The sequence below is a fragment of the Lineus longissimus genome, chromosome 2, assembly GCF_910592395.1.
Source record: "Lineus longissimus chromosome 2, tnLinLong1.2, whole genome shotgun sequence".
Lineage (NCBI taxonomy): Eukaryota > Metazoa > Nemertea > Pilidiophora > Heteronemertea > Lineidae > Lineus > Lineus longissimus.
In genome coordinates this window covers 22,638,980-22,660,841 of record NC_088309.1, presented here as the reverse complement: position 1 = coordinate 22,660,841, position 21,862 = coordinate 22,638,980, and the positions used below count along the sequence as shown (strand labels likewise).

General features: G+C 39.7%; 3 protein-coding genes across 4 annotated transcripts; 2 read left to right on the top strand and 1 right to left on the bottom strand.

The window, feature by feature from the left end:
• Positions 1-294: 294 nt before the first annotated feature.
• On the top strand, positions 295-9,634 carry LOC135483089 (nucleolar protein dao-5-like). The gene is made up of 13 exons (XM_064763606.1): positions 295-451; positions 1,171-1,270; positions 1,675-1,907; positions 2,135-2,196; positions 2,767-2,864; positions 3,069-3,233; positions 3,435-3,584; positions 3,870-3,996; positions 4,289-4,405; positions 4,759-4,896; positions 5,068-7,776; positions 8,016-8,085; positions 8,482-9,634. The coding sequence occupies exons 1-13, from the start codon at positions 391-393 to the stop codon at positions 8,499-8,501; spliced, it is 4,050 nt and encodes a 1,349-aa protein (XP_064619676.1). The 5' UTR covers positions 295-390; the 3' UTR covers positions 8,502-9,634.
• Positions 9,635-10,544: 910 nt separating this feature from the next.
• Positions 10,545-13,081, bottom strand: LOC135483090 (uncharacterized). 2 transcript variants are annotated; one of them, XM_064763607.1, is made up of 2 exons: positions 12,983-13,081; positions 10,545-12,366 (listed from the first exon to the last, which is right to left on the bottom strand). In XM_064763607.1, the coding sequence occupies exon 2, from the start codon at positions 12,341-12,343 to the stop codon at positions 10,787-10,789; it is 1,557 nt and encodes a 518-aa protein (XP_064619677.1). In that variant the 5' UTR covers positions 12,344-12,366; positions 12,983-13,081; the 3' UTR covers positions 10,545-10,786. The 2 variants fall into 2 exon arrangements, with proteins under 2 accessions (XP_064619677.1, XP_064619678.1); XM_064763608.1 differs by lacking the exon at positions 12,983-13,081 and adding an exon at positions 12,647-12,797.
• Positions 13,082-13,122: 41 nt separating this feature from the next.
• On the top strand, positions 13,123-20,027 carry LOC135483087 (small integral membrane protein 14-like). Its single transcript, XM_064763605.1, has 5 exons — positions 13,123-13,251; positions 13,722-13,807; positions 14,150-14,198; positions 16,279-16,424; positions 16,957-20,027. Exons 2-5 carry the CDS (start codon positions 13,739-13,741, stop codon positions 16,993-16,995), a joined length of 303 nt encoding a protein of 100 aa, XP_064619675.1. The 5' UTR covers positions 13,123-13,251; positions 13,722-13,738; the 3' UTR covers positions 16,996-20,027.
• The last annotated feature ends 1,835 nt before the right edge of the window (positions 20,028-21,862 follow it).

Here is a 21,862-nt window from a genome sequence, read left to right as displayed (position 1 = left end):
TGTATGGATGAAAAATTGCAGCCGCTTCCTTCGAATAAAACTATCTTCCAAAATAACTAATCAAAAAATAATCTATTCAATTAACTTATTAGATTAGCCAAAGATGTTTCGGAAATATATACTTTCCTTAATAAATATGCTGTATTTAGATAAATTAAGTTCGAAACCATAAATTTAATTCACATCTAACTCAGATCAGTATCGGCAAATCACTTACACGTTTTTCGATTGGTTAATTTTTCTACCAAGAACAGAATTCAACCAATCCCTGGCTGTTTACTTGAGTGGCTTCGGTTCGGGCTTTCGGGACAAAAATCTCAGGCAGAATTTTAACACAAACCCAAAAATAATCCTTTATAAAACAACTTTTGCATTGTTTTATGGGCAGTAATGGAAACTAAGAAAAGAGCCAAAAAGCTGATTAAAAAAATGGGACATAAATTTGGCCCGGGTAAGCTTTATCGGAGGAAGCAGAACGATTAGAGAATTGGGGTTCTTGAAGATAATTATCAGATTATTGCCCAACACGCACAAGTCGTGCCCATTTTGCCATCTCATGAAAGTGATTCCCAATGATTTTAGATATATTGGCATCTTATAGAACGATATTAAGGAATTTGGCATAATTCCATTAACATGACCATGCAGTTCAACTCTTGATGACCATCTAAATGATGCAATATGAGAAGAACTTTTAGAATTTTAATAGAAATATGATAGGGCCTACATGTTTATGTTATGTAGGCCTAATACTAATAGGCCTAGTCACAAAATAGTAGTGTCTATTATATTTAGAACAGTGGCTGTTAACTGGAGGTCATAATTGATTTGGTAGCTTCAACATGTTCAATGACTTCCTGATCCTGTCATGCTGAGACTTGACTGGGCATGTGCAGTTAATTGCCCAGGCAGTGGAGTACATAAGGCCTGAAACTAAGTAGAGAAAACTGCAGTAACTCATCAAAGTGTCTGGCAAACACTTCTAAAAACATCCAAATTCACAAGAATCACAGGCTCTAGGGAAGGGCCTACAAACTACTTACTAATTATTTCATTGATTACAGTGCCCATAAGCTTAGCTTGTCAAAGCTGATGTATATATATATATACAACATGATTCCCAAGTTTGGTATTTGATTATTTATCTTGAAAATTTCTTAATTTTTTCAGGACATGGAGACTTCAATGAAATAATAGAAAAAATCCCAATTGAGTATTTGAAGAACCACATACTTGAGAATGTCAGCAAATACAGGAAGCTTTTCATTCGGTAATTTTTAGCAGATCTGTGAATGACAATATTATTCTGCATGCAGGTGATGCCTAGATTTGCAATAGAATAAGTACATTGTGAAGTACTAAAAAAATCTAACTTGATATTCTGAGTTATATTGGCATGTACTGCCATTGCAATAATCCACAGGAAATTGATACTTTAGCTGTATTAAGCAAATCTAGAGTAGTTGCAGTGAGACCCATGGTAAAAAATCATTTCCAAACTGTTCAAAGAATGTATTCTAGCTTGACATTTGGATGCTGCAGCTGCCATTGATACTGAGATATGAGTCATTGAAATTACATCTCTCTTGAGGATTGCTTTCTGTTTGATCAGTGTTTCAGTTGAGAAGTTTGTCCTGTCTGTCATCTATCTTTGTATTTCATTATTATTTGTAGATACTCATCAGACTCGAGGATCAGGGATGTGCAGAAAGAACCACCAGTCAAGAAGAAGAAACATTCAAAAAAGAAAGCAATTGCTGATAAAGCTGTGCAAATTGGGCTCGCAGAACGAGATGTTGAGACAGAGAAACAGAAGACGTCCAGGGAGGAGGTGGAGACAGGGTATTGCTACAATCTGTACAAGAGCGGAAAGAAAAATGGATTAGATTCAACCCCAAGAAAATTTTGTGAGTATTCTGCATTAGGCAATCATTCATGTGTGGACTGTAAAGCTTGCAAGTAGCAAAAAATCATGGGGGCGGGGCTGGACATAGATCAAATCTAATGGATTCACAGGGCCAATGTTTGATTTTTGGCCATTTAGGCTGTGCTGTGGTGTGAACTGTGTATAAAGAGATCAAGAAAAAATGGTGATTGTATGAAGAGAATAATTGAAAAAAGATTTGTATTTCAGATGGCCATCTCCTTCCTATTCTGTTGCATAAAGACGAAGATATTTGGCGTCAATTTGTTAAGGTGTGTCTTCCTAGTAGTAATTATAGCCTTACCGGGATTTTTAGCCATTCTATTCAACAAAACTTTTTGCGTGGCTTCTTTTTTCACTCCAAATTTCGTTGTTTTCCTGATGCAGATGTAGATTTCACATCTCTGCAGTTCTACACCATAATAGTAGTTGACCTAATTCATACACAAGCACTACATTATGTATGCATATACAGGGGGAGTATTCCCTGTTGGGACAGTCTGGGGCCTTGGTCTGGTGGGCTGTGATATCTAGGACTTCCTGTATTCTAAAGTAACCTCATACCTTATGCTTGTTTTAAAAACCTGTGCTCAATAAGTTCTCTGCTCAGGACAACATCTACGCTATGACTAATGGTTCTTCCAATGTCAGATTTTGATAAAAGAGTTCCTGTTCCATTTGTGTATCATCAAAAACAGTACTAGTTTCGTTTAGAATGACGGGCTTCTGTCCGAGGGTTGATGTGCAAGTAGACTTGAAGAAACTAAGGAATTTGCTCAAACTAAAGATGAGACCGACTCAATGACCTTATTAACAATTGTTTCATGTTTGCCATCTTTCAGGTACAGGGTGAGGCAAAGAGCCAGAAGTTTCACCAGCTCGCACAATACACAGTCGGGGACCAAACTCTGCTCGAGAGTTTGATGAGAATATTCCTTCAGTAAGCATAAAATCTCAAAGAAATCTTTCCTCTCATATTATATTACATGTATTATTTGTCTCAGTGGATCATCTCTTCATTTCAAACATGTTCAAATTAATGTTTAATCGATTTACAGTCAGATAAATAAACTGAGAAATTAAACGATATATTCAGTTGTGACTGACCTTTTATTTCGACCTGTGAGACCTTCTGATATTTCAGGCTCATTTGTGATGATCCCATCAGTACAGCAGAGTTGTCACACTTCATGAATTTGTTCGCAATAAAGAAGATGTTTCTGTCTGAGGAATTGTCGGGCTGCCGGTATGGCGACCTGATGGCTGCCATCGTGGCTGTCTACATCGATCAAGTTGCCATAGAGTCAAGGTTTGTATCTGATATTTGCAAAACACTTTCCTGACACCTGCAACTTTCAATGAAGAAGGAACTTTCTATAAATCTCTTAAAATAAAGCTGACATTGCCTGTAACTGGTGCCTTTGCACAGAACAGCAGAAAGAACCATTCCAAGTGTGAAACAAGGGCAGCTTGGTTTTGTTTCTTATCCAATTTTGTTTCGTACTTTCAGGAATGTGATCAAAGTTAATAAAATTGGAAAGAAGTTAGCAAAGTTAGTCTTTCTACTTCTTGCTGAATCACCAATGGTTATAAGTGATTGCCTGTTGCAATGCGAAAAACTGACAGAAAAGGATGCAGTCCTGGTGACCCCACTATTCCGGTAGGTTGAGAAAGATCAATTCCCCTGGGTGCCTTGCTTGATAATGATATATTTGTTATAGAACGGAGAAACTGATATTTGGTCATCGCTCACAGCCGTTTTTTTCTATCATTTGAAAATACTGAACTATAACACAAGTAAGAGTGTCCATTGACATGATATTTAGAGTTTATCTTGTCTTAAAAATGACTCTGCGTTAAGAGTATGAGTTACTGGTACTTCGGTTGAATTTTTCATCTATTACACAAAGGGCACTACTGAACTTTGACACGTATCACATTTCAGGAGGGCGTTTCAGATTCTTAAGTCGCAAGCTAAACTGACACCGCCTATGTATGCCAGGGCATTGTGCCTTAATCAGGAAACCAAGAGGATATTCAAAATGGAGGCAAATGGAAACACCTTCCAAGCGGTGAGTGACATATTTCTTTCTTTGTGTGTTCACTGAAAACGTTTTCTGTCATTTTATTTGACTGTGATATACTGGAGGCCTACCCCTAGGATCATCACACGAGGAAGCAAAAATTAAACTTACCGCTAAAGAAGTGACAGATAAAGTGTTGATATTAATTTAGACTTACATGTATCTGCCTGTTAGACAGTTTGTGTCCAATCTGTAATCAGTGGCTTATTGATTGTCCAGCATTACAGTCAAAATTGATACATGTGTGACTTTGATTTAGCATAGTCTTTCTTGATTTCAGGACTTCCGTTCCCTACCAATACCCGAAACATTCCAAACTTGGTTGAATAAGAATGGTATCAAGGAGTATTACATTGATACAAACCAGCCTGCTGCATTCATAGCAAGTCTTATGGAGGTAGGCATGAATCTTCAATGAACTCAAATGGAAATTGGAGTGCTGTTTCCATGTGCAAATAAAAGTTTAAGTCTGGGGTATTGCCTGACCTGCCCAACCAATGGCTTATCAGGCTAGAGTGTGCTGTACCCCCAGTATGGAGGATTTCCTTTATGGCCTAGTGGTTGGCTTAGCTGTCATATTTCTTCGCCATTTGGTCCTTGGGCAAATACACAGACATGAGACAGCTGTGATCAATCTGCGAGTTGTACCCATGACTTCCTGATTCTGGCAAGTGACCTTTCCACCATGCCACTGATCACCCTACAACTTTGTTTAGACGTAAGGCAATGATTTCATTTGTTATTCTTCAGGCACTGGTAGGGAAGGAACTGTCAAAAGCACAAGACAATGATTCCTCCGAAGAGGAAGTGGACGTGGTGTCTAAAGTAAAGACAAACGAAGCTGATCAGCTGTTCTTTATTGACACTGGAGCTGATACAGCTAGAAAGGTAAGTTGTCCTGAACAGGATCATATCTTACGTTCACTGACTGTCTGTTGCCAAGTTCAGTGGTGTTGTCGATATGTCGACCAGTCAAATTGGTTAGTTGTGCTTAGACCTTCTTCTTAATTTACAACAGCTGTAACCAAAGAACTGAAGGGTTGGTTGATTTTTCTTCAGGATATCTTCCCCGACATGCCCCAAGTGGTGGTGGAAGGAGTCGAGGGAGAGTCAGATCAAGGTGATGATGATGATGATGAGTGGATTGCATCTACTTCAGATGAGGATGGTGATGAAGTGAAAGAATCACACTGTAGCACAATTGTAGCAGAGACTCTAAAAGCCATCAGAGAGTTAACGGAAAAGAAACGAACGGCAGCAAACTACAAAGAAATGCGTGCAACAAGTGCAGATTTCTTTGAGGATAGCGATGTTGAAGTCCTGGAAGTGCGCTCTTTCACTAAAACGTGTAAGGGGCAAGATTCTGAGAAAAAGAGACGGAATCCTTTCAATAGTGACATTGAAAAAGTTGAAGAACCTACCGCTGATAAGGAGAGAAGTCTAAATAGTTGTATTGAGTTGGATGTAGTTGAAAAAAGTACTTCCAACAAGGGACAGAGTGGTAGTGAAAGGGATTTTGGGATTGAAGTTCCAGCTGAAGATCTGCCCAAAAAAGGAGAACATCTGCTGGAAAAGGAAGAGAAGGGGGAGAAGTTGATCAAATCTGGTTCAGAGTTGAAAAAAACTAGGTCATCCAAACGTGGTAAAGGTATTCTTAATGCCAGGAAATCCGATGATGAACACGGTTCAGTAATAATGATGAATCTGGTTGATATGTTTGCCCCAGAGGTAACTGGGGAGGAGGACATCAGTTCTGTTCTGACCCAAGATTTGAACATTGTCTCAGACGTTGCTGTTCCTGATGGCAGGTTATTACCAATTGATACGGACCTTGATGAGCTGAATCCTGCTGTCAGTTCAAGGAAGTCTCCATCAAAGGCTGCCAAGTCCAACTTCAGGAATGGTAGTTCAAAGCATTCTCAAGATAAAGATGATGTGGCTCAACCTGCGACCAGCCCTAGCAAATCTCACAAGAAATTGAAAGCTGCTGCCGAAATTGATGACTGTCAAATTGTATCCAGCCCTAAGAAAAGGCGTCTTGAAGGACAGCCAAAGTTTGACTCTCCGAAGAAAGGTGTTGTTGTAAAAGCACCGACCCCAGAGAAGACCAAACATTCAGAGAAGTTGCAGAAGAAGAGAGTTAAGGAGCTTTTATCAACTCCTCGGATGAGAACACGAAGCGATGATTGTCATGGAGTTGCTGCTAGTCCTGTGTCTCCTCATACGCCTCGTAGAAGAACAAGGAGTGAGATGGTCCATACGAGTCCAAGCAGCACTAAGTCGCCATTGAAAGAGGTTGACCTTGGTTCAGATTGCAAGGTCTCCAGAAACAAGTTGAAATTCCATCTGCCTACATGTATGGACAGTGGTATCATAATTGAAGAAGTGGATGAGCAGTTTCAGCCTCTAGATGATGATGCCTCAAAGAGAGGAACTCAATCAAAGAAGACTAGAAATAAAGCTACCAGAGGGAACAAGGTGCCTGGGAGTCCATACGAATTCCATGGCTCATCATCTGAAGTTGAAGGTCACGATACTGTGATATGGAGTACAATGTCCCTCTGCGGCACGCCCAAGTCGATGACTAAGATCAAGTCCAAAAATATTGTTCACGAATCAGAAGATGAGATTTCAAAGACACCCAAAGTAACTCCTGCTAAAACTTCTTCCAAGGCTACCGGATCGCCTAAGAAGCATAAGAAATCTAGAACACCAGCTGGGACAAGTGTACAATCGAAGACAGCTTTCATTGCAGAAACAAAGGCCATCGAGAATGATGGATCTGTTTATTCAGAAACACCAACTGGTGTTCCTGATTCAAGGGCAAAAACTCCAGCTGAATCAAAATCATCCAAGAAAAAGAAAGCCAGGCAATCAATTGATTCCTCAAAAGTTGCAAAAGAGACAAACAGTGGAGAGAATGACAAATCTGACATTCCATCAGCATCTTCCCCAAAGGGTAAATCGGTTCTTCCTGTCACTCCCAAGTCTGTTCGAGGAGCAGGTAAAGAACTTACAGAAACTGTTCCATCTACCCCCAAGGGTAAATCAGTTCCTCCTGGCACCCCCAAGTCTGTACGAGGAGCAGGTAAAGAACTTGCAGAATCTGTTCCATGTACCCCCAAGGGTAAATCAATTCCTCCGGACAGCCCCAAGTCTGTGCGACGAGCTGGTAAAAAACTTGCAGAAACTGTTCCATCTACCCCCAAGGGTAAATCTGTTCCTTCTGGCACCCCCAAGTCAGTACGAGGAGCAGGTAAAGAACTTGCAGAATCTGTTCCATGTACACCCAAGGGTAAATCAATTCCTCCTGGCACCCCCAAGTCTGTGCGACGAGCGGGTAAAGAACTTGCAGAAACTGTTCCATCTACACCCAAGGGTAAATCAGTTCCTCCTGGCACCCCCAAATCTGTACGAGGAGCAGGTAAAGAACTTACAGAAACTGTTCCATGTACCCCCAAGGGTAAATCAGTTCCTCCGGACACCCCCAAGTCTGTGCGACGAGCTGGTAAAGAACTAGCAGTGCTGAAACAATGTGCCATGACAGACTTCTTTACTGCTTCGCCACTTTCGCCAGAAGAAACTCGCCGCAGGTACTCGTTGAGGCATAAACCTGAGGAAGATGATGCCCATAGCAGTATCTTCAACAAGTCGGCCAATCCAGTTTCTGATGCTGATATATTTGGCACACCCCAAGCTGCTGTGACCTACAGTGGGAAGAAACGCAGGGTTTCTGAGATTCCTAGGGCCAGCTCTGATTTCAACCAGGTAGGTTTAATGCTTTGAATGTTATGGAATGGGTGGAATGGTCTTTTGGTTAAAGGGAAACGATAGGCAGAAGCCAACAGGCCAGACTGAGAATGGGGAAGTCTGTTATGTCATTACATCGTTGCTATTCGTGCTTGTACAAGGAATATTTTTCTGATGAAGAGCCAATTTCCTTGGCATATCATTTACCCAGAAACAACTAACTAACGGCCATGAACTATTTTTTAAACTTTATTTAGCTTGCTTCTCCTGCTGCCAAGAGACGTTTGTCCAGTATAAAAAAGAATCCAGGAATTCCTTCTAAACTTGGTAAGTTATTATTGAAGCCTTGTGTAAATAGAAAAATGATAGTACCTCAAGTTTGCTTTTCTGAGTCCACTTTGAAACCACAACAAACGTTACACAGCCAATTGTCCTGCTTCATTTTGACCATGATTTGGTGTGAGACATGCAAGACAGTTTGGTGACATCGGTCATGAATGAACATGTCATCTTGACTCCTAATTCTGCCACAGGACTCTTAGTGTAGTAAATTGCGTTAGGCTGTTACCTGAAAAATATTGCAAAAATGGGTGGCGACATCGGCAATGATGAGCTGAAAATAGGAGGCGAGCATTTGTTCCTGTAACATCTACATGACATGTAGTATTCCCTATGAAGGTTATTTTCCTTTCTGTTCATTCAGATGTCATCTTGTTCTTTCAGGTTACGACTTAAGACACTAAAGAAGAGGCCGTGTGGCAACAAACAAGGAATCTGTTTTGCGAAATTGTTAAAGTGTATCCAGCTATTGTAGGTTTGCTGGATTTTTCTGCATCAACTGTCGAGACCTAGTTGGTCTTTCTAGTTCATAGGGAATGTAATTTGCGGTAAACATGTTGATCAGAGCAGTTTTTTATCCAATTTTCTGTTGAACTACTTGTAATAGCTTACATTTGCAAAACCATACAATGGTGACCCAAATATTTTGAAATATGTCGCAAGAGTACATGTACTATCTCATCTATACTTTCAGTGGCTTTATGTTCTGTTCACATGTATGAAAGTTAATTGACATGCGTTTCCAAAAATATAGTTGTGGAACAAATCGGGATTTACAGATTCTTATTTCAGTTCTGATGAAACTCCGATACCAACTCGGGATGTTGAAAATACTCCAGTACAACATGTACTTGTAGACAACTTGTCACAATTTTTGGTAATTTTAACAGTATTTTTGTAACCAATGTGATTTGATGTCATGGGGTGATATGAATAAAGACTAGCAAATGCTTTTATTTCAGTTTTGAACAGAAATGCCTAGTGTAAATGTACATGGAGTTTTAGATAAAAGCATTTGCTAGTCGTTATTCATATCACCCAATGTGCTGTGATTGTTGTTGATGAAACTGGTCATCATGTTTAAGAAAAACGTGACATTTTTGTGGAAAGTTTTTTTTTTAGTCGTCAAATTTGCATTAGAATATGGAAGAAGTTACCATCATGACTCATTGTAATTTGCATTTGAATAATGTCCTGAGTTTGTCCTTTTGCTTGATTGTTTTAGTACGAGTAATTTTGTGTCCAATCAAACGAGTAATCATGATTGGTTATGTAATTGTTATGATTTATATGGTATTGTCTTTTTATAGCCAAGCTGCTCACTTCACACCAGCTTCTTTTCTGCTGAAATAGCCACGCCTCCCAATTTAGCGAACCAATCTGAAGTCGACAACTTTGCATCTGCATCCATGCATGGTGTTCATAAGTTTATTAAGTCTTAACAATTTTGTGAACGAAACCATGTTTCTTTTGGCCTGGTCTTCTGGAGATCACCTGTTGAAGAATTTTTGCTCAATAAAGAATAAATAAGAAATTATTTTGTCTTCAGTATCTTTTCTTAATTCAACTGCAGTTCAAAATGTGCTTACATGTCCATACTGCATCAGTGTTGACCCTTTGAAGCAAGAAGGAGGCAACAAATTCGTACCATTTTTTGTGTACCCTGAGACAACATGATTGGATGTATACCAACTGCATGTGAACCACCTAGGTATCCACTTAAGCAAAAAGGAGGCAAAATATCCATTCCACCTCAGTATCTCCTTTGTGGCAACAAGGATGCAGCACATCTGTATCATCTTCCCCTGAAACAATCGGATAGGCAGTTTTGGTGCGAGACAACATTTCGTACCACCTTTGCATTCCCTATCCTTGGAAGCAACAAGGAGAGTGATATGAATATAGACCAGCAAATGCTTCATCTAACTTTCCATGTTTATTTACACTAGGCCTTTCTTTACAAAACTGAAGTAACAGCATGTGCTAGTCTTTATTCATATCACCCATTCTATCCATACCACCTCAGTCATCCTTCGTAACATACCTGCACTATCTTGATACCCCTGAAACAACAAATTAAATTGGATCCACCTTGGTGAGTGAGACCAAATTACATGTACATGTAGTTGTACTGCCTTGGTGTCCTCCTTAGAAGAAACTGAAAGGAGACAACATATTTGTACCACTTGAGTGTGGGCCTTTGAGGCAACAAGGAGACAACATGTTGTCTTCCTCAGAACAGCTAGGTGTCCCCCAGAGATGACAGTGCATCTATTCAAACCACCTAGGTTTGCACACTGGTCCTAAATACACATCGTCCAGGCCATTGTCTGGGCATTTTCACAGGTTTTTTTCATCCAGTGTAGTTGTGAGTGAACTAAAGACGATGAACACAAAATTTTCAAAACAAACACTATATTTTTAATAGATTCATAAACCATACCATTTACATGTAAGTACTGACAAACATGTTTCCAGCTGGATTTTGACAAAAAGGAGATTTTGCTGACTTTAAATGGGTAAATCAATATCAAAATGTTACACAATAAATATTTAGCACTCAAAACACCATGCAAATTTAACATTCCATATTCTGAAAGATTGTTCACCTGAACAAAGTAAGGCAACATCATAGACAACAGGATATCGTTTACAGGTTTCATATACCTGTGGTTTCCTTGAACTACCATTATTGACACTCAAATAACCTTTGTACAGATTTCAACAACGCAGGAGGGACATCTTTTCGTAGGTTATACAAGTTCAGCGCACTCCTGCCAATGCCTTCCCAAACACCCAGCTTCGCCATATCATTCAAACTCTTTGGTTGGTTACAAAGCAAATTCAGGACATCCTTGGTAACATCGCCAATTATGTCAAAAACATGCAATTTTGCTTTGATATCACTTTCTTGCACTGCTTTACTAAACTCAGGGAGATTCATATTTAAATAATAAAGGGAAAGGACATCACCGAGTGCTTTAGCTAAATCTCCTTTCTCCATAGGGCTGTCTTCTTGAATGATCAAGTAATCGTCATAATCAACATCACAAAAACGGTCTAGAAACTGAGCGAGGGGGACCAGGCCCGAAGAGGAGCACTTTTTGTATGGGTCAGCACCATATTTGAATAACAACTTGAGCACCGATTTGGTATTATTCAAAGTAATACCAGGAAAGAAGACATCAAATTGGACAACATGCAGTGCAGAGGAATAGGCATTCCGTCCGTAAGCTTCAAACCGTCCCTCGCCAGCATTGACATATTCATCAAAGTTAGGATCAGCACCTGCCCGAAGCAATAGCTCAGTAGCCTCCACATGCTGTGCATCCGGCTCATTACAGAAGTCAGAGAACATCATATGAAGTAATGTATAGAGTGGGTAGGTTTTTGCCAGAGCACTTGCGTTTACATCACAACCGTGTGCGATGAGGACCTCCATTGCCTTGAGGAGGCCAACGTCTTTGCTGGCAGTGGTCAGGACGTTGCTGGGACGGTACACATAGGAGGATGAATACTGATACATTACATGGAAGCAATTCATACCATTGAAAGCAGTTTCTGTTTCAAAACCATTCTCTAGAAGACAATTGATACAAGATGAAAGTTTTTTTCTGACAGCCTGTTCGAAAGTTTTCACAAGGGTCCTCTGATCTGGTTTTTCAGTCAGTAGGATTTTTAAAGCATCTGGTGAATTGATTTCACAGGCACGTTCTAAAATTGAATCGGAAGACATGTCGCACTTGAGAAGTTCTGACTGCAACAGTACTTTCAAACTTTTAATGTTTTCATGTCTAATCGCAAAGTCTAAGGGTGTCATACCGAGTTGATTGCCACCTCTGTCCTCCATTCTGTCATCCTTCTCCTCTTCCAAATCAGCATCTCCAATGCAACTACAACAATCAGGATAGCAGACAGAGCCACGCATCACCACATCTCCAGGACGATGCTCCATCAACAGCTGCAGGATGACCACGCGATCTAACCGTGCTGCCAAGTGCATGTAATTATTACATTTTGGAGTATTTTCAAACTCCTTGAAATAGTTTCTCATGAACAGGTACCGAACAAGTTCGCAGTGATTTTCCACAATGGCTGTCTGCATCACATCTAAACCATTGCTGTCTCTTGTATTCGATATCTTTGTATCGAATTTCTGAACAATATCCCGTAGTAGCTCTAGAGGTGCTTGGTTCTTTATGGCTTCAAATAGGTTTGCTCCTTCTTGTTCTTGGTCAGCCATCATGGTAAATGTTTGTTCTTCAAATTCTGAAAAGTGAAATGAAAAACAACTCACTGTAAAAATGGAAAATACACATAATAAACTTACTTGTACATCACCAGCCTCCACTCCAGTCAGTCACTGGCAGCCAGGGCACCCAGGATTCATTTAGACTCTGAGGGTACATCGGTTTTTCCTGAGGCTAAAATGTTTTTAGGGTATGTACTTGCAGACGGCTGACCCTTTCCCAGCAGCTCCAAGCCATACCCATTTCCAATTGATACCCTTGCACAAGTAAGATGATGCTGGCCACAACAGTCAACAAACCTGAAATCAGCACTCTAGTCTCAGCGGCAAGGAAAGAAAAGACTACATCTAGGCCTACATGGTCACAAATGTGTTCTTTTGTTCATAATACTGCAAATTTTTCGAATATTACATGTTCTGTGACCCTGTCGAAAGACCATTGTGTGTGGTACTGCCACAACACTATTCTTTTTATGCTTTTTTTATTTTGAGTGTACATGTATTTTGATACACCCTGTGTATGCATCGTGTACATGAATGCATACTGAACTTTGTAGATACATTTACCGTGTCACTGAGCAAAAGCAATCGTTGCTATAGACACTAATTCATGTTTACTTTGCCTACGGTACTTACCTCAACTTTCAGAAGGCACAAAGTTCACGAAAAGTAATGTAAAACAGGTAAAAATGTTTCGTTGAAATCAATTTAGAAAAAACTTTTTCGGTCAATGGGCGCGGCCATTTTTACTTTCTCAATTGGGGAACGAGGGTGCATGATCATCCGGGCACCTTTTAGATAAACAAGACGTGGCTCCTCATCGGAACACTTCATTTTAACCGATTTATATCACTTTGTCGAAATCAGAATAATTTAGGAAACCGTCCATTTGCATCCAACATATTGTAAGTTCAAAAACTAGCCGCAAATTGAATTGTTTTTTGTGTAGATTTAGTCTTATTGTCATTTCAAAATGGGTCGATTTACGCTTTCAAGTTTCAGTTCAGCTCTACTACTATAATACAGGGTGGTCCAAAAAAAACGCAACCGGATACTTCCATTACCAGGGGGTTCAAACCATTGGTACCAGTGGATGGGAAATCTTTCTAAAAGAAGATTGATACCAAGTTCGACCGATTCCGTTCAGTAGTTTTTGTTGTAGATACATTTTTGTTAAGCAAGGTTTGACTTGGAGTCCCTAGGCCAGGTTCCGTTCAATACAGAAAAACAGAACGCTGACACCTGCGTCACCGACGGATGCGACTCTGGCAAGGAGACGACGTGCAGTATCAAAACATATCTCCACTACTCCACCAGTATCATGTCATAGAAAAGGAAAACACACAATTGAGTGGGCTTACTTTGCATATTGCAGGCAACACAGCTAAAACAATGTCCGACTTCGACCCATGTGAGTGTATTTGGAACCATGAGCATGCCATGCAGAGGCTCCTTAACTTGGTAAGTTATTAGTTGTGGCTTGTTGAAGTAGAGTTGTTGATACAGTTGTTGAATTTGAAAACCCAAATGGACGGGCTCCCGGTTTTTGATCGCTTGCAAATTCACTTGGCGAAGCCAAGGAAAGTTGACTCCAAGTTGTGTCGGCCATAATTGCACAGTGAATCAGAACCCTATCTCAGACTGTGATTTTTACCCCCCTACTGAAATGTTTTTAGGACAGGACCATATATAATCATTCTAAACCAAACTGACAGGGAACAGTATGATGTGAGCCTAGTCAGTGTAGTTTAAGCTCAGCAGATATGATTTTGTTTTTAATTACATGCTGCCGTCTTATTTCAGCTAAGAAATTCCCAGTCCTACTGCACAGACAACAGTTGCCCACAAGACTGTAAGTATTAATTATTGAATCCCTGTGAATTCCCATAGTGCAGCAATGATAGTGCAGGTACAGTACTGGGTTTTGTAAAAGTAACAGCTGAGTGGCTGTTGATAATGGATCCATACCGTGGCATGCCATTCCTCCCCAACTATTACAAGCACACAATATTCTCTATGTATACATAAATCTATAAACAGTGATTGGGCCTATTAATGTAGGCTGAGCATTCTGTCCAATAGAATTGCGCCATGTACAGGGCTTGAGGTGTTATCAAACTGAAATATCCACTTCCTTCCAGGCCACTCTATCAATTCCTTGAGGGCCAGTGTTTCGTCTGATTGTGGATCCAATTATTGGATACTTTAGTCAACTGCGCAATATACGTGATAAACATTTAAAAATTTTCCTGAAGCAAATTAATTATTCGAAGCTTTGCCTTTGGCATTTTGAGTTTGTGATCTTCATTGATTGATTTAGCAATGCAGACCTTCATCTGGTTGCTGAATGATTAGTGGGTGCAATTGATGGCATGCATATATATGAATGAAAAAAGGACAGGATCTGTCGTTCAAAATAGTTCATTTTGTCTGAGGTTTCCATGATTTACACTAGATCAGATAGAAGTGGTTGAACTCTGCATGATCTTAGTCCAACTGCTGTAAATGTAGAATCTTTAAATGGTCATATCCCAAAAATTGGGATTAAACAGTCACCTTAGTGTTACACTGTATGTGCTCATTTGTCATTAGTTGAAAACGAATGCTGCAGGGATGTAGGCCTGTTGATTGATCGATACTTTTTATCTCTAACACAGCACATCACGAATATGTTGATTTATTGGAATATTTTTTCCCATCTCGATAGACTAGAAAAATTCTCCTGGTGCTAAATATATAATTTGTATTGTGCTGGGTATGGTATGCAGTTGCAATGTTGTCATATTAATATCAATGTTATTCATTGTAGGTTTCACTTGGTGGAATTCTTCTTTCTAAAAAGGGATATTGATCTCCATGTTTTATACTAATACTGTCATATAATGTTTTTAGTAAACAGACAGGCCTGTTCTTCAAACACTGGTTGTAACTGCATAATTAAGTCCAACTCACTTTATTAGAATATTGTAGTAGGACACAACCGGTTTATATGTCGATAGTGATGTCCACATTGCTGATTTTATCTTATAAATTGCATTCATGTCACATGCAAGCTGTCTTTTGAACAAGATGATTTAATTCTTTATCAGATTTTTGTTATCATGGCCGTACTTATCTGCGGTCACTCTACGGTCTGTGCAGCGTTGATGAACATTAATCAGAAATCCATATATTTGCCATCAATTGTGTAAACGTCATATTCAGTTATAAATTGGCAACATATGGCTGTAATGGCTGTGTGAAACGTGCATTGGAACCTGTTTCAACTGTCAAGATCCATGATAGGATGGACAAGCTGCATTTCAGCCGAGAGTTTGAGACTTAAAAAAACAACACCATCTCAGACTGGGCCAGGGCCCTAGCTCTGTTTTCAGAAGGGTTATCACAAAACTGACAGTTTTTGACTATTTGCGGCCAAAACTTTTTTCAAAATTTATGCTTCAGGCTTCCTTTTTTTTCAAATCCGCTTCAGGAATGATGTTTTTTGAAATGCACAACCTACTTGACATGCTTGAGTAGCTCTCCTTGGTTGACATGTACGTGTTATTGTCAATTGAGAACAGCTGTTGTTTTTTATTTTTAGTCAATTGTGACTGATGCAATCTAGACCAAGGCTCAAGTCCACTATGATGATGTGGGCAGTTCTGATTGCTCGTTGTTGATACATGTAATTATAATAATCAGTCTACTTGGCTGTTGCTGGCTGTTCCATGACAGTAAGCTGTGTAGTAACCTTGGAGAAACCTCCCCAACCATCAACACCAAGTCCAGGAATAGAATTGAGGTCTCCAGTTTTTCACACTATCTGAACACAGTTTTTCAGATTATTTCCTGTGGATTCAATTTTCATTCCAATGGCCAGCAGTGTCACTTATGACTTAGTCTGTCAGTAAATTTGTACTCATCATATTTTGCAATTTCATATTTTTCAGTGCCTGGTCCGCAGGGCTCACCCGAGGATGGAGGTCTCAATGTCATGATGATCATGGTGGCTTGGCTCGTTATTGCTTCAGTGCTTTTCATCATGCGACCCAATTCGATGAGAAATAACAATGAAAAGCCACGGCCATCTCAAAATGTAAGGGAGGAAGTACATAAAGAAACCCATCAGTCTTTCCAGACATTCCTGCATTAATTAGCTATTGCATTACCTGCATTACATAGCCAACAAAGCATGACCAGCCCCTATTTTCCAAAATCTGCATTATTGAAAAGGTCGAGAATTAAATGTTTTGATGACCTGGGCCATGGAGACTAAATGGTTTTTTTAAAAAATTACTGCTATCTATGTAAATTTTGCTTTACACAGTCTACAATATGTTGCCACCCTTCAGAATATGCATGTTATCTGTACATGTGTATGTATCATAATGTAACGGTTCTTGATTGATAATCCACTCACGCATAGATGTTTCCAATGGAAACTCTCACAACATTGAGTGATATTCTGTTGTGAATCAATCAATAACGCCACTGGGTGTTCCAAAGTTATGAACAAGGTGCACTCGATTCATCACATTCAGTTGCGATTTCCAAATATTTAGAAAATATACCTTGAAAAAATGTGTCGTTGTGCACTGAAGTTATCTGTTATTTTATTTTCCTTTCAGGGGTCAAATCCACCACCACCACCCCCTGCTATCCACTAAACTTTGTCAAGAAACGCCAAGGAATGTCTGCACGTCAGGATTTGGATATAACCTTATAGAAGAAAAAAAACTTCATATATTCATTGATTCGTCACTTCCATTTTGTGCTGCTGACTCAGTGTGCCCTCTTTTGGCTGCGCTTGTCATTAATTAACCATTACGGGGACAGGGTATTCAGAGATAAATCTTAAATACTTTTAATCCTATGCCGATATAATAGTTTGACAATGTATAAGGAGGAAATTTGGGGTGTAATGTATGATAACCATATTTGCGTGCAAGGAAAATATAGCTCCAATCACCACCCCCAATTTTAAGATGGAGACTGCTACAGCAACTGGGGGGGGACTTCAAAAAACTTCATTCAGATACTAGAATCTCATCTTTTGAATTTTTTTGTGTTTGGTTATTGGTAAAGCTAGGAATCTGCTGCAGTTGCACTCTGTGCCAACATACATAAGCATCAGTTTTGATTTTTACTGTTGTCATGGTTGGTACCAGTTCACTTGGCTATATACCAGCAGTGGTTGGTTGCTACCTGTCGTCTTGGCTATAATATGTATACTAGCAGTGGCACCATCATATAATGTACCTTTGGGATCACTGCCTGTTGATCACCCATTTGTCAATGTTTGTCTGGTGGTGATTGATCACAAACCAAGGGCCCTTCAGCTCTACAAAACCATTGCTGCAGATTTCTGGCAGTTTTCATTCACCCAGTCCCTGAAAGGCTTGCTGTATCCATACAGTATCATTTACACCATCTAATTATGAGGATGAGGGAAATTTATTCACTGTGTTGTATGTACTTATAGAAGGTTTTTTGAATAAGGGTGCTGCCTGAGTTTGATGTGCTTTTCAATCAATGGAATGGAAATAGTAAAAGTCTTTCGTGAATCATTCATGTTATCCCAAAGCATCACAGTTTTTTGCTTCATGAGATTGGCTATTCTATGTGATACGAAGGATTTTTTGGTCATAAAAAACATTCACCATTGAGTTTCTGTCCCCAAGGCAAACCAGTGTTTTCCCTTGAAATGTGTATAGTTTTTTTTTCTGTGATAATTATGGTTTGTTGGTCTTCAGCTTCTTTGGCACTTTATGGACTGTCAAGTTGTGAGGATTATCTGTGAACGACACAGATAACTTTATATTTTCTTTGGCCATTAAAAGTGTGATGTTGAATTAAAATTGATAAAAAACGTGACATTGAAAAGCATGCAAGTAAATTTTGAGGGGGGATCTTTCTCATTCTCTGGACATAATGATGGGATAGTTGAAATGAAAATCATTTGCACATTTCCTTTGTTTTCTTGCATTTTAATTGATTGAATAACTACGAACTGAACCTGTGCAATTTTTGGTGCCAAAAGTGATGCAAAGTGTTGCAATTGTTACGAGTGTGTACACCTGTATTGATTTGATATTGTGAATGATAGAATTATCATAAAAAAGATTTGAATGGGGAGGAGAAGAAGCGACCTTTTCTAGCCCTCTCAGTTACCATTCTCTGTGCGAAATGGTCTCATTAAGCAGAATTTTCACCTCAGTAAATAAAAATGACTTGTGGAATGCTACCTGTACTAAATGTAAATAATAATGCGAAAATGGAGAGTATGTCCCTGTGGTGTTTTTTCAATTTGATGTGGTTGAGCTACTAGCATCCAGGGGATGGAAAGAGATATTTTAAATGATTTTTTTTGTTGCCGTTATTTCACAAATTCATGTTGTGTAATGAAAAAGTGCCATGTTCTGTCTCTAACTGAACTGTTTCATTGTATTCAGAGAAAAGACTACCTCATAATATTGTTATTATTAGTGTATGGTGCCTCACTCACAGTATGAGTAATTCCATATTATCAAGTATAAATGGTAAAGGAGGCTTTGACAATATATTGGTAAAAACAAGAATAAATAAAGTCTTTAGTCTTTATTTGTTCATTCATGGTCAAATTTATGTCCATACATTTACAAGCATAGTATTGTGAGGCAGTCTGTAGTCTAGCCTTTCAAAGAATTCTCTATGAATGATGTGTTACCTGTAAGCCAAATGAGGATGGTCACCTTCAACTTGAAAGCTTCTTGATTTGAGGTAAAATTATATTATATTCTTTATGAAGGTCTGGACTGTGTAGTAGAGCTAACTGGAGAAATTCTTAAACACTTTTATATCTCCTCACCATGTTACTTTGAGTTTGATAGCATGTTCATTAACCATACTTTAGCCACTTGTGTACGTCCATCATCATGGGATAGGTTTGTCCAAAGGGAGAAATTGACTTCTGTGACAGTTTGTTTATATCATTAACTGATAACTTCCTGTTATTTTGTACTCATCTGCCCAACTTCAGATTTCTCTACAGTGGCTGCCAATAGAAAACCTAGCTATTCATTGAGAAATATGTACTAGGTGCTGTCAGTTTCATACAAAAACATTGTATTGCATAGGACAGGATGCCTGTACTACACATTCTCAGCTAGGTCGTTTGTGTTATGGTTGCCTGGATCAGAGTCACATATTTTGAAGTCATTAAGAGAAATTTGAAGCAGCAGAATTTTAAGGATTATCGAGCTAAAATTGATTTCTCCCTTGTCTTGCATGTTAAAATCGTAGTGGTGATGTTGGTGGTAGCACTTTGTTATACCGCAATCCTCTTGGTTTGTTGGTCTCAGTCTATCTGGTTGATCTCCACAGGCTTGTGCTGACTTTTCTCTCTTACTGCTTGGTGAAATTGTCTGAAAGTATACTGTCCAGTGACCTCTGTACAAAGAGAGCTTGCAGTGTGTATTGTCTTTGTTATATATTCAATGGGGAAAGAGACAAACTGAGCGATAGTAATACTATGTAAAAATGCAAATTGAAAATGGCATACAAGACCAAAGGAGGTCAGCACCTGCCTGTGCAGAGATGATGGTCATGTGGGACATATGTATATTGGAAACTGTACATACTGTCCGAAAGCTGTAAAATACAAAAATAATGTACATCCTCTGTGTCATCATAGACAAATAAATTATATATAGAGTGAAAATTACGGTGATATCTTCCTTGCCAGGAACAATGTCTGGAGGTGGCCAATATATCAGTCTGTGTTTCTAAAATTGGAAAGCTACGGTTAAAAGACATTGTCACAATCATTCACACAACTTGTTACTCTGTCTAATATTGCCATATTTGACAGTGCTTGGAACAAAGTGACTACTCAATTGCAGATGTCATCCTGAGACCGAGTATCAGTCACTGCCTATGCCAAAGGAGGGCTTAATACTAGACACAGCAACACACGTTAGTTGTTCAAAACCTTAAACCCAGACATCTCGGAGACCACCACTACTGATAGACGTTCAGTGGTAGCCCGACGTTGCCCCAGTTACATTGTCTAGATGTGACCATCTCAAGGCAGTGGCTCATGTATCCGAAATGAACCCATCGCTAGAACAACCAATGCAAGAAGCTAGCCACCACTGTCATCAATGAAAGACAATCGGAAAGACATCCAGCAGTTACTCTAGACCTGTCGGAGACAAATGCACCTCTCACAGACGTCTCGCACCATTGTCAATTAATTCTGACAACTCCAAGACTACAGCACCTCTATCAGAAAGATACCCAGCAATGTTGTCTAACTTCTAGTTACTCCAACTTCGCTGGGACAAAGGCACGTCTTTTAGAAAGACCTCTAGCAGCACAGTCCCGTTTACTCCAACTCATAAAAGACAATGGCACCTCATTCAGAAAGACATGTAACAGCGTTGTCTTTCTACTTTGCTCGTCTACTCAGACTTCTCTAACACATGGCACCTACGATGTTCAGCAGCTGTCTCGATCCCTAACCAGAAGCATTGTCTACCGGGTAACATCTCAACGTGACTGCCTGAAGACCGCCAGTAGTGAGACCTATATTGCCGAGGCTACATTGTCCAGATGTGACTGACATCTGGAGGACATGCAGTGACTCATGTATCAGGGAGACTTCTGTGGATAGAACTACATGTAGAGATGACACCATTGACATCTCAAAGACCAAAAGACGTTCAGTACCAGTGTTATTCAATCCGACTTCTCAAAGACAATGGCTTCTCAATCAGAAACTTCTCCAAGAAAATGACGCGACTCCAGAAGAAGACAACCAGCAACAGCGTTTTCTGGCTACTTCGACTTCTCAAAGACGACGAAGACTCGCCCGACATCGTTGTGTGGTTCTCCGACTCTCAAAGACAATGACTCATCTATCAGAAAGACGCCCAACAGCGATGTCTGGCTACTCCGACTCACAAAGACAATGACACATCTATCAGAAAGACATGCAAGCGTTGTCTGGTTTCACCGACCTCTCAAAGACAATGACACATCTATCAGAAAGACATGCAAGCGTTGTTTGGTGTCACCGACCTCTCAAAGACAATGACACATCTATCAGAAAGACATGCACGCATTGTCTGGTTTCACCGACCTCTCAAGTACAATGTCACATCTATCAGAAAGAGCGTTGGCCGATTACCGACTTCTCAAAAACATTGACCCATCTATCAGAATGACTGCCGGTGTAATAGTTTCAAATGTCCTGAGAGACGTTCAGCAACATAGTTTATTTTCTCCGACTTCTCAAAGACAATGGCACATCCTACCGAAAAGTGTCCTCGGCCAGCAACATTTCTGTGATCGGACGTCTCAAAGATGATGGCACGAATCCTCCACCACGACGATCCAGCAGCCAAGCCGATTTCCCAAAGACAATGGCTCCTGAATGCCATGAAGTAGTTTAGCAGTTGTCTCGATGCAGCCAAAGACATAACTGAGATACTATTTGACCTCCAGTAGCGGACCGCCATTGTGTTGCTGTCGATATCTAACACATACAGCAAT

Excerpts from the sequence above, each read along its gene's own strand:
- LOC135483089 (XM_064763606.1), top strand. The coding sequence starts at position 391 with ATGGAAACTAAGAAAAGAGCCAAAAAGCTGATTAAAAAAATGGGACAT. Across the intron at positions 3,234-3,434 it reads CAAGTTGCCATAGAGTCAAG|GAATGTGATCAAAGTTAATA; the intron begins GTTTGTATCTGA and ends TCGTACTTTCAG. Across the intron at positions 3,585-3,869 it reads CTGGTGACCCCACTATTCCG|GAGGGCGTTTCAGATTCTTA; the intron begins GTAGGTTGAGAA and ends ATCACATTTCAG.
- LOC135483090 (XM_064763607.1), bottom strand. The coding sequence starts at position 12,343 with ATGATGGCTGACCAAGAACAAGAAGGAGCAAACCTATTTGAAGCCATA.
- LOC135483087 (XM_064763605.1), top strand. The coding sequence starts at position 13,739 with ATGTCCGACTTCGACCCATGTGAGTGTATTTGGAACCATGAGCATGCC. Across the intron at positions 14,199-16,278 it reads CAACAGTTGCCCACAAGACT|TGCCTGGTCCGCAGGGCTCA; the intron begins GTAAGTATTAAT and ends CATATTTTTCAG. Across the intron at positions 16,425-16,956 it reads AGCCACGGCCATCTCAAAAT|GGGTCAAATCCACCACCACC; the intron begins GTAAGGGAGGAA and ends TTTTCCTTTCAG.